General features: G+C 41.3%; 1 protein-coding gene across 7 annotated transcripts in view; it reads left to right on the top strand.

The window, feature by feature from the left end:
- SRGAP1 (SLIT-ROBO Rho GTPase activating protein 1) overlaps positions 1–7,228 on the top strand; it is a 297,632-nt gene extending 290,404 nt beyond the window's left edge. For 4 of the 7 annotated variants that reach the window (XM_082254986.1, XM_082254988.1, XM_082254989.1 and 1 more), the window contains one exon: positions 5,248–7,227. In XM_082254986.1, coding sequence (XP_082111112.1) covers positions 5,248–5,631 — 384 coding nt within the window. In that variant the 3' untranslated portion in view covers positions 5,632–7,227. Of the gene's footprint in view, positions 1–5,247 lie in introns of all 7 variants that reach the window. The other 3 variants (XM_082254990.1, XM_082254992.1, XM_082254987.1) reach the window with 2 other exon arrangements.
- Positions 7,229–14,181: the final 6,953 nt, after the last annotated feature.

The raw sequence follows: 14,181 nt of genomic DNA, 5'->3' as shown, positions 1-14,181 counted from the left end.
GCATTTAGACCAGTAATTGTTATTGGTCTAGTTTCCCAGACACTTACGGAATGAGCGAGAATGGTACGCCAAGACCTTAGGGGAAAAGATATTCCCCAGGAGACATCTGATTTGATGGAACAGATTATACAAGGGCTACAGTTTATCTGTGACGCAGCCTTGGACACTACTCCCCTATTAGGGCATGCATCTATGTCAGCGGTCATCCTCAGACGTGTGCTGTGGTTAAAATGCTGGTCAGCTGACCTAGGTTCCAAAAAGACCTTGACAAATCTCCCCTTTCAGGGGAATCGTCTATTTGGGGCCAACCTAGATGAAATCATTAAGGATGCCACTGGGGGCAAGAGCACTTTTTTGCCACAGGCTGCTAAAGCTAAGGGACCTCGCAACAAGCGAGGACCTTTCTTTACCGCCCATAAAGGGCGCCCGGCTGGAACAAGCGGGAAAGGCAAGACTCCTCCAGGAGGGTTCAAGAAGGGCTGGTCGGACAAACAGAGGACCAACCCAGCCAAACCCGAAGCAAAGGAGTACACAGCCTGAAGGTACGCCCCCACCCGGTTTCAGGGTGGGGGGACGTTTTCACCGGTATTCAGGACATTAGATCGAGCATCAACCACTACTACCGGTGCGATTCTTCCCTTCCAACATTTAAGTACTACAGGAAGCGGTAGTTACCGTTCCCTGAATAGATCTTTTCCTTTACCTTTTCCTAAGATTAGTCCCTATGCCTCACAGGAATCGGATCTGGTTGACCAGACAGGCCAAGAAGCCTCTAGTCGGGTGACTTCGGTCCCTGAGGTTCAACCAGAAAAGATCACCCTTCCTGATAACAATCAGGTATCTGATAAATGTGTGGGAACAGAAAACGACCAGACTTTCTCGGATGGTCGGGGCCAGATACCTCTAGGGACGCCTGGTTCAGATCCAATCAGCGCCAGTGGTCCTAGAAATTCTAGGCTGGCCTCGTCAAGCCGGCCTGGCCGACTTGGACATGCTAGTCGTAGACGTTCCGTGGGAACTTCGTCTCAGGGAGTGTCTGTGGTCTCAAGGACCAATTTACCATCGTGCTTTACAGTCGCTGGTTTTAATGGCCTGGCCATTGAGACCCAAGTACTGAAGGACAGAGGTTTGTCTACTTCAGTCATTCCTACCCTTATTAAAGCAAGGAAAGCGACTTCCAGCAAGGTCTATTATCACACATGGAAGACTTATATTGCATGGTGCGAATCTTTAGGGTTTCCTCCACGTACCTATTCGGTGACCCGAATATTGGCTTTTTTGCAACAAGGGGTTGAGCAGAAGCTAGCCTTGAGCACCATCAAGGGTCAAGTTTCAGCATTAGCAATCTTCTTTCAGAAACCTTTAGCTACCAAGTCCTTGGTGCGGAATTTCATCCAGGGGGTGCGGCACCTGGCTCCACCAGTCCGCGCGCCCTTACCGCCCTGGGATCTTAATTTGGTTTTGTCGGTTCTACAGAAACCTCCCTTTGAAAACATCAGGGAGATTCCCTTGCTTACTTTATCCCAGAAGGTGGCCTTCTTGGTGGCTATCACTTCTGCTCGCAGGGTGTCAGAACTGGCTGCATTATCATGCCAGTCCCCATACCTAGTGATTCATAGGGATAAGGTAGTACTTCATCCTAAGCCATCTTTTCTTCCTAAGGTGGTTTCAGATTTTCATCTGAATGAAGATATTGTACTACCTTCCTTGTGTCCTCAGCCCAAGCATCATCGGGAACATGCGTTGCATTCCTTAGATGTGGTTCGGGCAATCAGGGTATACCTGAAAGCTACGGAATCATTCCGTAAGACGGATTCACTTTTTGTGATCACGGATGGCCCCAGAAAGGGTTTGCCTGCATCTGCCGCGACCATTGCCAAATGGATTAGACAGACGGTGGTACAGGCTTATTCTATTAAGGGTCAGAGTCCTCCGTTCCCTGTTAGGGCGCACTCCACTCGAGCGCTCAGTACTTCCTGGGCCTTTCGCCATCAGGCGTCAGTGGTCCAGGTATGTAAGGCGGCCACCTGGTCGTCGGTACATACCTTTACAAATTTCTATAAAATTGATGTGACGGCATCGGCGGATGCCTCATTTGGCCGCAAGGTTTTGCAGGCCGCAATTTGAGGAGACCGGTGGTCTACCTCGAGGGTTTTTTTCTGTTTGAAAAAAAAAAAAAAAATTTCTCTTTTTTGTTGAGTCTCATCATTAAGGATGAGCATTGTAAACTTCTAGTTGGCACCGGTTGGGCCTTCTAGATTGGGATTTGATTTTCATTTTCCCACCCCTCATTTGTGATACTGCTCTGGGACGTCCCGAAGGTGCTGTATCACCGAGGACTACGTCTGTCAATGAGCGATAGAGAAAAATGGATTTTTGTAAAATCTTACCGTAAAATCCTTTTCTCTTAGCTCATTGACAGACGTAGTCCCCGCCCCTCTGTTTTTTGAGTTGGGTTGGGTTAAAATCTCTAAAGACTGCTTTTTCACATAACTGATTTGCTGAGGCAGAGAGAGAGAAGGATATACCCTCTGGGACTGCCCCTAGGGTGTGGCCAGAGCTTTTTAATTTCCTGTCTAGTCCTGCTCCTGTGGAGGCAACATAACCCGAAGGTGCAGTATCACCGAGGACTACGTCTGTCAATGAGCTAAGAGAAAAGGATTTTACGGTAAGATTTTACAAAAATCCATTTTTCAGGGATGTCTCGCTTCCACACGTTATATCTTACTGACCTGCTTCTGAGCAGTCAGGCGCTGATCCTTTCAACTTTTTAGGTAATAACCACTTAAAGAGCTATATATATTGCAAAAACAGTGTAGCACTTTTCACATATCTATCATATCCTCAATCTGTCTGACTGAGTGCAAAAATAAACCTAAAAATAAAAACATATATACGAAATTTCATACAAACATCCTCCTCCTGTGGACTTTTCTATATGTGAAAAGTTTACATACAATCACAAAAACATCAAATGTAATATGTGATAAAGTCACATGTTCAAAGTACAAATTCTATAATCACAAAAGAAAAATAAATGACTTCAGAAGTGATCTTTGCCAGAAAACAGGGAACTTCAAATGTGAGAAGGTTTCATATATATCATGATAAAAGTTTTGTGTTCAATAAAAAAATTTCCATCCACTGGTGAAACACTAAAAAATCTTCAAGGAATCCACTCCATGTAAACATATTTCAGCTCCCCAATGTGTTCACTCGACCACCATGAATGATAGGTGTGCTCTGTTGCCTTAGGAGTTTAGGTGGAATCTCCCTTACCGTGTTGTGATGATGAGGAGTTAGGTATTAATCTCCATCAGTAATTGTAATATTAATGTGTATATATATATATATATATACATGTACGAGATATTGAGTTTTGATTTTACATTTAGTTGAGATATGATTGTCACTTATATGAAGTTGTGTGACTTTCAGTCGGCAGTCAGTCCTAGGAACCGGATTAACAATTCCATTTAAAATGCATGCCTGAACTACCAGGGGGCAACTGCTATTTACATGTAAACACATACTGATATTATCATCCTGTAACTACATCTCTGGGAGCCAGACTTTCTGGAGCCAAGGCACCACAGGTAGGAGATAATTCCCCCCCCCCCCCCCAACAGAGAGGAGTGGTTAGAAAGAGACTTAATTATGGGAGGGGGAAGTGGTCCAATCCTGGAGGAGATACGCCCAGAGGGAGAAATAGGGCAGGATAGCTTCCCCAATGAGAATAGCCCTATACAAGGCTATGGGCTATGGGTCTATATTAGCAAAGGTGAGATAGAGTGACTTCCTGTTTGGCATGGGAGAGCAGGAGGAAGCACTAAGGGTAATTATGAAGGAGTAAGGTTTACATTGTATATTCTCTTTGTGTCGGTCGTAGTGTGTTTGTATATGAGTATACACTCTATACACGGTATTTGTTCAATTAAAGTAGGAATATTTTACATTTTGTAGTATGTACAATAGTTAGATTGTTGTAAATTAAGTAGGCTTTTCAAACTATATTCCAATAAATAATTGCTGTGTTAAAGCTTTCATTCAAAGTCATAGAACTCTCATTTTTAACCCAAATATTGTCTGAGATAAATTGACTCTCATATCTTTCGGGTAACAGCTCTCACCTTCACAGATGGACCCCACATCATATAAGGTCATAGACACCTTTAGATTACACAGAGCACCAGGCACTTTTCACAGCAGCTTCCCTTATTTCTTCTCCTCAACAGCAAAGGTTAGCACACATTATTAGAAAGATCCACTTACATCATAGCATGTCAACATCGGCTTCTGGTAGCACAATACTACTCCTGTCACTGTTGGGGAATGTTTGTAAGCCCGCAGTGAGCCCCATCCAGCGTGTTGATCTCATGGTCCCACCCATCTGATGCGTTGCATCCAATAGGGACCTTCTTAAAGGTAGACTGTTTGTATCGTTTTACTATTAACTGTCATGAACAACCATTGGTTCCAGCAAGGAATGCCACTGGGACCTGCAGAAGCCGTTGATTTCCTGTGCCATTTTTATATGGCACTGAGACCAATAGTCACTCTCCTAGTGTTGTTTTAAAACAGCACTCTGGATCCAAGTGGTTAAAAATACCATAGTAATGGAAGTTAAAAAATCTCAAGACTACTTTGTGTCCCATATCCCAGAAGACTCGTATATTAGTATTCTTATTGCCTGTTTGACCTTTTGTACCCTTGTGTTTCTTCCCTTCTTGTGATGTTAAGTGAGAACACTTATATACGAGTCTCCTGGGATATGGAACACAGGGGTCAGTTCAGTAAGGGATATATTACCGCATGGATTTTTGTGAATACTGATGCTCACCGAAACATGTCCAATCCCACCACTTCTGTCAAGACAAAACCCTTTGTTTGCTTTAGCGGAGAGGATTTGGAAATTACATCTGATCTGTCGCTTTTCTCATGTCGAATGACGTTTCCGGGTCCCCACCACTAAAATAAACTAAGGGGCGAGGTCATCCACGTGACGTCATTAGCTAAATATGGGCATGTCTATATTTGATCAATAACTTTAGTGATTTATTAGAGCATATGGGTGAGCTCTGTGAGAGAGATCCTATTAGACAGTACTGTGCTGTCATCATTATGATCCCTTCTGTGTCCTGAACAAACATTTATTGGCTGCTAAGTCCTTTTATTTAACCTAATTAGTATGATACAAGCCATAAAAAGACTGTGGGCCACTAACCTTGTTGTTTTTTACCTCCCAAGCAGGATATAGAGGAGACCATGAACACAGCGCTGAATGAGCTGCGCGAGCTTGAGCGACAGAGTACTGCCAAACACGCCCCAGACGTAGTGTTAGATACGCTGGAGCAGATTAAGAACTCTCCCACCTCTTCAACATCAACAGAATCATTAAGTCCTCACCATAATGTCATGATGAAGAACACAGAGCCACAAATCCGACGTAGTACTAGCACATCTAGTGAAACAATGAGTACATTTAAACCTATGGTAACTCCTAGAATGGGAGTGCAACTGAAGCCACCAGCTCTAAGACCAAAGCCTGCTGTCCTACCAAAAACTAATCCTGGCCTGGGAGCAGCATCACAACCTTCACAAGGGGCAGCAGATAAGTCGTGCACAATGTGACGTTACCCTGCCAAGATTTAAGTAGTAACTGGAGATGCCATGGTTTTACAGGAACATAACACCTGTGACTATTCTAAGACTTTTTTTTTTTTTTAACTGGACGATATTATGTGTTTACAGCAGTAGAAACACATAGATATTACTTGAAGATTTCATGCTGCACAAATTTTATAGTTTGCAACAGATCACAGATTGCTTCCCACTTATAAATGAGATTTTCCATCTAAAGTGCATAGAGTGTGGTTATATATATATAATATATTTTTTTTTTTCCTTAGCACTCTGTGTCGAGGATTTATGAACAGAGGGGCTTATTTGGTTTGTAGAGCAGCGTAGAATACCTGATAGCAGTAATGTGATGGAGCTATTAAATGACATTCCTTTTGCAGCCTTACTGCCTGCTTAATAAAGAATCCTTTGGTGGATCCCAAGCAAGTACACCTCTGGACAAAGTCCAGTACTTAACCACTGTTGATGTTTTTGTAGCTGTATATCTTCCCTATAACAGTGAGACTAATCTGTTAATGTGTACAGTATGCACTGCATGTGGTTCTTATTCTAGGTATACGTGGAATAATCTCTATGTGTAGAGATGGGTAAATACAGAAGAAACATTTTGCACACGCATTCTGCAGATGTGATGAACAATGTATTGCTGTACAGGAATACTTCTGTGCTTGGCTGGATTGCTCATTAGGAAACAATTAGCTAAAGGCATGTGTCTGCAGGTGCCATTAAGCTAAAGGGTGGCTAGTAATCAGCTGTTGTGAAGCTGTTAGAATATAGAGAAACAGTGTTTTTTTTTTTTTTCCCATAATCTTGTATTTCTTATTACTTGGTGGGGGCATTAAGCTGTGCAATATTGCACTCAGAGTTGTTAAATAACACTAATACCTTGGTATAAATACAGAATGGTGCCTGAGGAGGTTACATCCCCCCTCCCCTTCCCACTGCACACACATGATCCAGTTAGCCACTTGCCAAAGCTAGAAGTCATTAACCATTTCATGGACTAGCTGAGTGCTGAGCAATAACCACAGCAGACATAGTTGGATATGTTTATATATAAAATTAGCACAGTATTATTATCCGTTCCATTAGAGAAGGTGGTTGGGTGTCCCAGATGTAGTACCTTTATTTAACAGTTTACTTGCATCTCATAGTGATGCAGCGATTTTTATTATTATCTGCCTGTTAATCTACTAATATTGTATGGGTTATGTTTTTCCTGATTTACATGAAAAACATAGTAGCAGATATTACTTTTCTATCCAAATGTACAAACTGCACAATCTAGGTAACATTGTAGTGTAGCTTAGGTCTAAAATGTCAACAAATGCAGGTACTATCATATTCCTTAATTATATATTTTCTTTTTTTTTTTTTTTTTTTATCATTTAGTTGTATATATGACTTGTATATTTCAAAAAGTTGCAGTCACCTCATCACTTGAGGCTTTTTCTTTTTTATATATATATATATATATATTTTTTTTTTTTTGGTCTGTTTTAGGTTAATCCGCTCGTGATAGAATTATGATTTTAGTATTAGTTTTTCAACTCTATAAATGAGAAGACATTGGCCCAGATAAGTGTAGAAGAGGCTATGCACCCGGGATTGCGCTTGCATACTATCTATAACCTGCTCTAGGTTTTTTCAATTCATGGATAAAGCCTTTTTAGAACTAGATCTGGGAGAATTATTTTAAGATGTGAGCAGTGCTCCCATCTTTTAAAGGTGGGGGCAGGTAATATTAACACCTTAGAATGTCTTTTTAATGCAGAGCATTAACATTCCTGTACTAGTACACTACTGTTACCAATAAAAATAGACCCACTGGCACTATGTGTCCACTATGCGGAGGGCCGTCATTGTGTACAAGTGCTATACCTCTTTACTGCAGCCTGTAACTAAAGCTGAGCCCAGGAGCTTGGCTGCTCTAGATACAGCTGTGTCCTCACATGAATATGAATGACACTAGCAACTCACAGGAACAAACTGGAACTCACTACTCAAACACAGGACTAGCCTGGTACTGTTCTTTTTTTTTTTTTTCAGTCATTGTGACATCATGAGTTAAATACATGTCTTTAAACAGTTGGAATCGTGTATATTTCTTAATAGATTTAGTGTAGTACAAAAATATATTAGGAGCAATGCATCTGAGTGTACTGCCAGTTACATGTGTAGTTTGATGGTTCTAGGTATTTCCAGTACTGTAGGTGGTTGTGTAGAACAGGCCAGTCACATGGTCAGCGTGGCCTTTATGGAGTTATTCCCACTACTGGCATATCTCCTGCACAGCCAGCTGTCTGTATTGTCTGTTTATTACAGCTAGCATTTTATTTTTTTGTTGACTGTTATTTAATTTGTGTCAGTGTACATCTGTAGTATGTACATGTGAAAGTGCCTTTAAACATTTAGAGGACCTTCAACTTTTTACTCCACTTATTACATTTCCATAGCATTCAGACCCATTCTCCAAAAAAAAAGAAAAAAAAAAAAAAGGTGAAATATACTGAAAAATAAATGTGTGACTTTCATTAAAAAAGACCTTACTGTTAAACTGTTGTGATAATGCACTTTTATGTACAGTACTATACATTTTGGCATGTGCCATTAACAGGCTTCAACATCCATCCAGGTTTGTTCCTCCATAAGTTTTCTTTATAATAAAGAATACAGTCCTGTTAATCATTGTCTGATTTTTTTTTTTTTTTATAACAACTGTCTTGTATTGTGAATTTGGAACATATGATCACTTATTGCTATGTGTTCTGAAGGAGATTGTGGAATGTTGTTTAAAAGAAAAAACACATTTATTTTTTGTAATTCATTTCGAACCAAAGATGACTGACTTGGGATCAGAACTTATAAGAAGGGTCTGGTATTCTGCAAAGATCTGCTGCTTTTTATATGCTCTTTTTGTCACCATGGTATGCATTTTTTTTTTTTTTAATGTAAATACTAAAGCTAGTGTAAAGGGGGAACTCTGATATGGTTACCGAATTGTTTCCAGCAACAGAGGTTTTCTAATCATCAGCAACCCAGATCCTCCCTCTGAGTGTACAGGCAAGGCTAGAAAGTCTGGGTAACTCCATCAAAATGTCCAAGATGTCAACAGTTCCTGATCCCAGAGAAATCATCTTTAGGTTTTGGTATCTAGTTGGTGTTCCATCAAAATACAAGTTTAAAGTTTTGAATGGTGTTCTTTAATTAACCATTTTAGTTTCAACTTAATAAAGCAAGTATATTCTCAGGTTATGATAATGTGTCGACTTCTTTACAATTTTACTGACAGTACATATGTACATTTATTATAGTTTATTTATAGCTGCCATCTATCAATTGCATCTCAGAGTGGCAGAAAGAGAGTTAAGGCTTCCTTTTGATATTGAGGTCATACATCTGGCGTGAGTGGAAGTGTAGGTGTGATATGCAACTGATTGTCAGAATGAATGTGAAATCATGGCATGTGCGGGGGTTATAGGAGATAAAGTTGCACGCTAAAAGCATATTCCATAAAAAGACATAATGTTCACTGTATAAATGCGTATGACTCATGTTGGAACAAAGCCTGCATCAGCTGTTCATAGAGTCAGACTTAATGTAGCTCAGCACCAGCTGTGATGTTTCTTTATCATCTTATACATCGCAAAAGAAGCTGCATTCAGGGAGAAGCTTTTTCTGTCCAACTGGCAAGGAGATGTTACTGGGCAGAGTACTACTCTGATGACAAGATGACTGTTGTCATGTTCACTAAAAATTGGTTTGTCAAAGGCCCAGGCCCTCCAGGTTTTAGAACCAGTGATCATGATTATTATTATACAGGATTTATATAGTGCCAACAGTTTGCGCATCGCTTTACAATATGAGGGCAGACAGTACAATTACAATACAGGAGGAATCAGAGGGCCCTGATAGTTTTTTTTTATTTTTTTTCTTCCACGAAAGTTGAGTTACACATTAAGCGCTGGGCATTGCATTTTCTCTGTCCAGGAATGGGAGAAAAATGGACAACACTTCACGTTTTATTATAGGGCAATCAAGAACAACTTAAAGATATCTGCTATTGTTTAGGCAGCAAAACAGTAGTAACTGATAGCTCTAAAATCTTGAATCAGATGACGTTGCATAATACATCATCCATTCCTTTATACTAGATTGGAATTTTCAAAGCTACAGAATATCTGTATCTGAAAAAAATCCCAGGACTTGTACGTTTAAAGAATTATACTTTTTCACTTATCCAAACATACTACTTTGTTGGATTAAATGTAAATGGGTCATTGGCTTTTCATTACACACCTTTTTCTAGAGATATATATATATATATATATATATATATATATATATATATTTTTTTTTTTTTTTTTTACTAACTAGAGGGATCATTAAAAGAGCCTAAAATGTCATCAGCCTTTGTCACTCTAAGGCCCGTACCTGGCCAGGAAAAAAAATCTTTTTTGTATTCTGGTCCATTTAATAGGTTCAGCTTTTGTGTCATGTTACATATTACACCCATATTCAGGGTGTAACATGTTACAGATGCACCAGCCTCCTCATCATCCCAATCCTTCGTTTTGACAGTGAGCGGGGGAGCTCCAGCCACATCATTCATTTACAGAGTTCTGTGAATGTAAAAATGACAAGTACCAACAGCCTTTGCGGCTGTCAGCTTGTAGTTTTTAATTTTTTACTAGAGTGCTGTTGAGCGCTGTTAGGTAGTTCATTGAGCTTCCTGTCAGAGTAACTTCCTGCCCGTATTCGAGGTATGGGCAAACAGCTACACAGTCTGCAGGATGCTTTACAGGCTCCTAACAAAAAAAATAATTGCATATTTTTTTTACCTGCAAAAAAAAGGGCATTTATTATTTCTTGTGTAAAAGTGAACTTAACCTTTTAAGGGGCAGTACAAAGTTGTACTTCTATGATGCATTTGCGAAATTTCTGAGAGCGTGGAATTTCTGAGAGCGTTGGTTAGAGAGAGTTTGAGTAGGAGGCCATTTCTGGAGATATTGTTTAAGGGGCCGAGCACTGCTGAGCACTCTCTGCTGGGGGGGACCTAGTAGTTCTCTGAAATATGAATACCCCTTCTGCTGGTAAAAGCCTAGAGTTTGTGAAACACTAGCCTTGTTTTATATGTGCTGAAGAAAGCTATTTTTATATTTTCCTGCTGGAAGCATTATTCTTTGAAAAAAAGCCTGTTATACAGACGCACAGATGATCCCCCACCACTCTGATCTGTACATCTGGTGGAGGATGCATATACAGCGCTGAAGCTAGGAAAACTGTGTAAGTTGTTGAAACTGACATATATAGAGACAGGTTACCCAGCGCAATGGGGGGAGATACTCCATTAGATGATGCAGGCCAATCAGCTGCAAATACAGTCTAACCAAATACAGAGGACCAGCAAGAGAATACCTGCTTGGTGGCAGCCCAGCTTGTTGCGCAGCAAGATTTCAAGTAAGCACAGCTAACTGTCTTGCAGGAGGTGGTGCAGCAGCTCTCTCAAGGATGTTGGAAAGCAGCTGTTACCCCTAGTAACTGGGAAACTGAGTGCCAACCACTACCTGCAAAACTGACCCCCAACCAATAATGACATCCCTCACCATGTTTGAGAGGACAGCGGGGAGAAAGGGGACCCTAAGAACAATAGGCTGGCCTCAGGGCCTTTTTTTTTTTTTACTGGAGAACCCCACCTGGTGAAGCAGAGGTTTTGGCCCACCTTTGGGTGGCTACATTCTGTCTTGGCACACAGAGCGCATAGCTGGAGTTATTAACCAGACAAGCCACTGAGGTCCTAAATGCACAACCTGGTGCAATTTGCTACAAAGTGGCTGTTGCCAGAGGCTCTATCTAGCCCCAAAATTGTTGATTGGGTCATGTCGGACTGGTATCTAAAGGTCCCCACCTGGCAATCTCCAGCACTGGGTCAGTCATGGAGACCCTAAATCTGCAAATCCATTAGTGAACGTAAAGGATCTACTTCAAATAGCCACTCAAAGACCCAATTTCTTTACATGTACCACAGTCTCCTACAGCTTCCAAGAAAATAGCCGTGTGAATCCCAGAACCAGCACCCATGATGGTAGAAATGTCTTCTTCAGCATCCTCTTCCCCTCCAAATACCCCCATCACAAATCCACTCTTCTACCACAAATCATCTCTTCCCTCCAATCCCCCACATATCCTTTCTCCTAGCAGTAATACTCCTGCCCCCAAATCCTCCTCTCCAAAATCCTGCCTTCTAGCACAAATCCTCTGATACCTCCCAGCACAAATTCTGTCTCCCCTCATAATGTACTTGCCTCTAGTCCCCCCCCCCCCCCCAACACAAATCCTCTTATTTTACTTATTGGTAGTCCTTGTTTATGCAACTAGATATCCTGAGGCTATTCTGCCAAAAAAATACTACTTCTAAAATGATTGCACAAGAGTTGTTGTTCTATAGCTTCTCAAGAACAGGATTTCCCAAAGAGATCCTAACTGATCAGGGCATCCCATTTATGCCATAGGTTTTAAAAGCATCCATGGGGTTTTCACTGTCTGAACTGGTGTACGGTGAACTAAGCTGGAAGTTGCCCCCCCCCCCCCCCCTATTCCCGTGCAGCCTTCTGGGACACTTCACAGGTCCCAAAAGACTGTGGCCCATTCGCAAAGCGCGCATGTGCAGTAGGAAGCCGGCTGTGAAGCCACAAGGCTTCACTGCCGTTTTCCCTTAGACAAAATTGCGGCACCAGCACCCGATGTCCAATTGAAGAATCGACTCGGGTGAGGACACTGCTGGATGCCTGGACAGGTAAGTGCCTATTTTTATTTTTATTTTTTTTAAGTCAGCAGCTACAGTATTTGTAGCGGCTCACTACAGCAAGTAAAGGTGTTGTTGCAGAGAAACAAGCAAATCTTTTCAGATCTGCCAGGTCTTACGGAGGTCATTGCACAATATATAATTGTGGAGTCGAGTGTAAAACTATGTAAAACTGTAGCGCATCCTGGAGGCTTATAGAATGACCATCTCACAAGAAGTTAAGAAGATGCTAGAACTAGATTTCATTGAAGACCAGCAGAGTAAATAATGAAGCCTAATTCTGTTGATACCAAAGCCCAGCAGCAAGCTATGATTCTACAATGACTTTTTAAAACTGAATTAAGTGTCAAAGTCTTGCACATGAACCAAAAGTTTATTTTTTTTAAAGCTTGCTAGAATTATGCAAGGGTGTATAGCAGTGTGCAAAGGGTTAATTCTGAATTTTCAGTGTTACATCATGTGGTCCTACACCTTTAGCATCTGTTGTGTTCTACATATGTAAGCTATATGGATTTGAGCGCAGACATATCTCGTTATTTCTTTTGCATAGTGCATGTCAGTGACCAGAGTCTGTGGCTTCCTTCCAACTGGGTCTGTCTGCCCCATATTGGAACTATATATCCACTAAACTATGCCATAAACCAGTATTTGCCATTTTGCACAGTACAGTAGAAAACTATATTTTTCTCTTTCAATATTTTTATTGTTTTAAATAGAATCATGATACAGATTCATGTAAGTAAGCTTTCAGTACAGAGGTTGAGAAAGTTAGGGTGATCATAACCTGTAAGTCTTTAACCTTATACTCTATATTTATTCAATTAACCACTTTACCGCTGCTCACTAGAGCTCTACTGCGGCAAAGTGGCTCTTGTAGGTCTGACAACGTAGAACTACGTTGGGCGCGATCTCGGCTCCCAGAGCGCGCTCCCGCACGCTGCGGGTGCCGATTACAATCGGATTCGGTAGGGAACCGATCAGTCACCAGATACTGACCAATGATTTTTGGTCAGTATGTGGCGATCGGTCCCAGCCAATGGTAATCTGTCCCCTGTCTGTGTAATGTAAACACAGGCAGGGGAAGTGATGTCACTGTCCCTTCTGGAGCCCTTTCGGTTCCAGGAGAAGACAGAGACACATCAAAAACATGAGTTCCACCAAACCGCACACTGACACACCTCACATAGGCACATTTAACCCCTTGATCACCTCTGATCACCCCCAAATCCCTCACAGTGAACACTATATACAGTGGTATACAGATATTTTACTGATCACTGTATAAGTGTCACTTGTGAGCCTAGTTTGCACCTGCGTTAGGCCCAAATAGGGCTAGGGCACCCACCACCTATCCCCTAATAAAGTTTTAACCCCTTGATCAGCCCCAGTTAACCCCTTCACTCCCTATTACTCTGTGCACTAAATACAGTATTTTTATTATTATTATACAGGATTTATATAGCGCCAACAGTTTGCGCAGCGCTTTACAATGTGGAGGAAGACAATACAGTTACAATACAGTTCAAAACAGGAGGAACTAGAGGGCCCTGCTCGTTAGAGCTTACAATCTAGAAGGGAGGGTCAAGTGAAACAAAAGGCAATAACAGTATATAGGTAAATACTGATCACTGTATTTAGTGTCACTAGTGACCCTTATTTGCGCTTGCGCTAAGCCCAGATAGGTTTAGGGCACCCACCACCTATCCCCTAATAAACTTTTAACCCCTTGATCTCCC

This window comes from Pelophylax lessonae (assembly GCF_965119305.1).
Source record: "Pelophylax lessonae genome assembly, chromosome: 4".
In the NCBI taxonomy this organism is placed as follows: domain Eukaryota; kingdom Metazoa; phylum Chordata; class Amphibia; order Anura; family Ranidae; genus Pelophylax; species Pelophylax lessonae.
This window is presented reverse-complemented; position numbering and strand designations above follow the sequence as displayed.